The 2,866-nt window shown below is 38.6% G+C and overlaps 1 protein-coding gene across 1 annotated transcript; it reads right to left on the bottom strand.

Moving 5' to 3' along the window:
• Positions 1 to 427: 427 nt before the first annotated feature.
• On the bottom strand, positions 428 to 2,649 carry LOC113727525 (uncharacterized). The gene has a single exon (XM_027251749.2). It carries the CDS (start codon positions 2,326 to 2,328, stop codon positions 697 to 699), a length of 1,632 nt encoding a protein of 543 aa, XP_027107550.1. The 5' UTR covers positions 2,329 to 2,649; the 3' UTR covers positions 428 to 696.
• Between the last annotated feature and the right edge of the window lie 217 nt (positions 2,650 to 2,866).

Here is a 2,866-nt window from a genome sequence, read left to right as displayed (position 1 = left end):
TGAAACGCAAATTTTAAAGCATTTAATATTCTAAAATTTTGAAGCGATCTCATCCTTTTTTTTGCTTTTTTTTTCTGTTGGTTTTTTGTTGGATTCGATTTGACTCGGGATGATTCGAGACGACTCAATCGTTTCTATCCGTGTCAAAGAATTCTAGGCTGAGTTCTCGACGATCCATATATCTCGAAATCATCTCGTCCCAGAATCGGAACGGAGAGCTCCGTTCTAGTGATAGTTTGGCCGAGTCTTTGAACCATGACAGATTTTAAGGCTTTCATCCCGGAGACAACAAGGCATTCACCCCACAATAGTTTGTGACAGCCTATTGTGCATCAAAATATGATGGCCAAGATAAAATTTAGTGCAGAAAATTTCAGAATTTAGATAACCATAGTAGCAGCAAAATTTAGCAATCAGCGAGCCAAGATGGAAAGGAATAAGTCCGACAATGATACTAACTTAGAAAAGGTTCTACATAAGAGCATACCATCAATACTATATTGTCTGATAATTTACTTAGATGCATCAGACAGGATAAAACTAGGATTCTGCTAAAATGGTCTAATATAACCTGGATATTCCAGCACTGAAGCTAAAACAAAGCCAACAGCAAGTAAAATGCTTCATTACATATTGCACATATACTCAAGTTCAACTTATGTAGCATTTTCACTACCATGCAAGATTCAAACCTCATCACACTCCAGGAGGTAGGCACTTAGGATCGAGCTCAAAAACACCATCAGGGACACTGACCCTCTCATTGCAGGTCATCTGAGCCGAAGGCACTCTGTGGGAGAACCTAAAGTAGCTATTAGGCCTTATCAGAACTGATTCATTCTTGCTTCTCTGAAATGAACTCATGTGCCCCTGCAATTTTTCTAAGCAAGCAACTCGAATGCCCCAAAGATCCACCTCATAAGACAGAATCTCCACAATTTCATACTCCCATTTTCTCTGGTTTTCTGGGTGAGAGCTCCAAATAGCAATATCCCAGTCCTTATAAATAGCCCAAGTCTCTCCTTTTCTCGGTCGAATGAAGTAAGGCTTGGACTTCCGCATGCATTTCTCCAGCTTCATACAGGACACCTGATGAGAGAAAGCATTGGGATATAAGGTTTTTCTCATCCCACGTTTAAACAATCCACAACCAACAGGTAAGCCTGCGTTTATCCACTTCTTCTCACATCTTGACCATGGAACGGGCTTAAGCCATGTAATTTGCATCCTCAGATTCCAATTTGTTTTGAGAACCTTTGCGATTGTGGCGTATGATCTTGGCAAGCTATCTTTTCCATCAAAACAAGCCCACGTTTGCCCAGCTTCGAACATGTTCTCAAGTCTATCCTTCTTCTGAATATTGACAAATAATGAGTCTGCTCCGTCAAAAGAATTTGACACTCCATTAATTTCCTTTAAATCTGAATCAGATTCAGAATCGTTAAGATTAATATGAATGTTGTCAATCTCCTCTGAACTACTAGGCCTATAACTCGATCCTGAATCTGAATTTTCAGCGGAATCTGAATATAACTCACCAACATCATCAAGGGCCTTGACTTGTTCAGCATCTTTTTCATCGACGCAAGTTCTTTTGGAACGGTTGCTGCATTTTTCTCCCATGTCCGAGCCTTGTGCATCAACATCATTCTTTTTTCTGGGTTCCACCACTAATGAATCCCTACACCTTTTCCTGCATTCAGGCCTCACTTCTGCAGAGTACACCTGATTCACTGAATCAGGTTCTTTGGCACCCTGTTTCTGGGATTTTTGTATTGTTACAAGTTCTCTCTTTTGATGATTAAGTTCCACAGTTAACTCCAAAATCTTCTCCCTTACTCCAAGTTCATTTTCAAGCTCATCCAACTTCTTCTCCTTTAAATCAAGCTCATTTGCCCTTATCTCCATCTCATTCTGAATTATGCTCATCTCTCGAATCAGGCCCTCAACTTGCTGCTCTTTTAAACAAATTTCCCTGAGCTTTTCATCAACAGTGCTCCCAAATTGCTTTTCCTTCTTTTCCATTTCCTGCAGAATCCCTATTGCCAGGTTCTCTTTTCCCTCCACTTTCTTCAACATCTCCTCTATCCATTTTCTCCTTGAATCAAATTCTTGAAAGCTCTTCCTACCTGATTCCTGGGCTGACTTCAAGAGCATCTCTCTGGACTGAAGCTCAGTGAAGCTTTCACTGAAAGAACTCTTTAAAAGCTTCAGGTGCTCCTCAACATCTTTGCACTGGAGCATCACGAAGCCCATCAAAGTTTGGAGGCTGTTTCGTTTCTCTTCATTGAGCTCCAGAGCCTCAGATATCCTCTCCACAGGATCCATAGTTTTTCCTGAAAGCAATCCTCAGTTTCTTTTAGATTTTACAAGTAATAGTACTCTAATCCGTACTAAGATTCACGGGTGAGTTTTGAGAATCTGATTCTTGCACTAATGTTTCTGCAGGTCTAGCTCTAAATGATCAGCAATGTCACATCAAATCTGCCGGAGATGAATCTTTTAACGACTGTGTGAAGTGGATTGCCATTCAGTTAATATGAGTTTCAAAAATCTGGACACAGAACTATTGCGGTTAAAGGCCAAGATTTGCGCAAAAAGGGGAGGAAACATGGAGGTGCGGTCTGGATTTTGTGTTAAAATCTTGGATTCGGTCCCACTTGCTTATTTGTAGAGGAATTATTTGAAAAAACAAATATTTGCTTGTATCGTAAATATATATTTTAATAATTTTTTTATATTTTTAATCACTTTTTTTATCTTATATACATTATATTATAAAAAGTCATATACTAATTAATTATTTCAAATGATATTTTAAATAATTTCCTATCTAGATATAATGTATTTTTTTCTATATAATAAT

The sequence above is a fragment of the Coffea arabica genome, chromosome 2c, assembly GCF_036785885.1.
Source record: "Coffea arabica cultivar ET-39 chromosome 2c, Coffea Arabica ET-39 HiFi, whole genome shotgun sequence".
NCBI lineage: Eukaryota > Viridiplantae > Streptophyta > Magnoliopsida > Gentianales > Rubiaceae > Coffea > Coffea arabica.
Note: the sequence above shows the minus strand (reverse complement) of the source record. Positions and strands in the feature narration are given on the sequence as shown.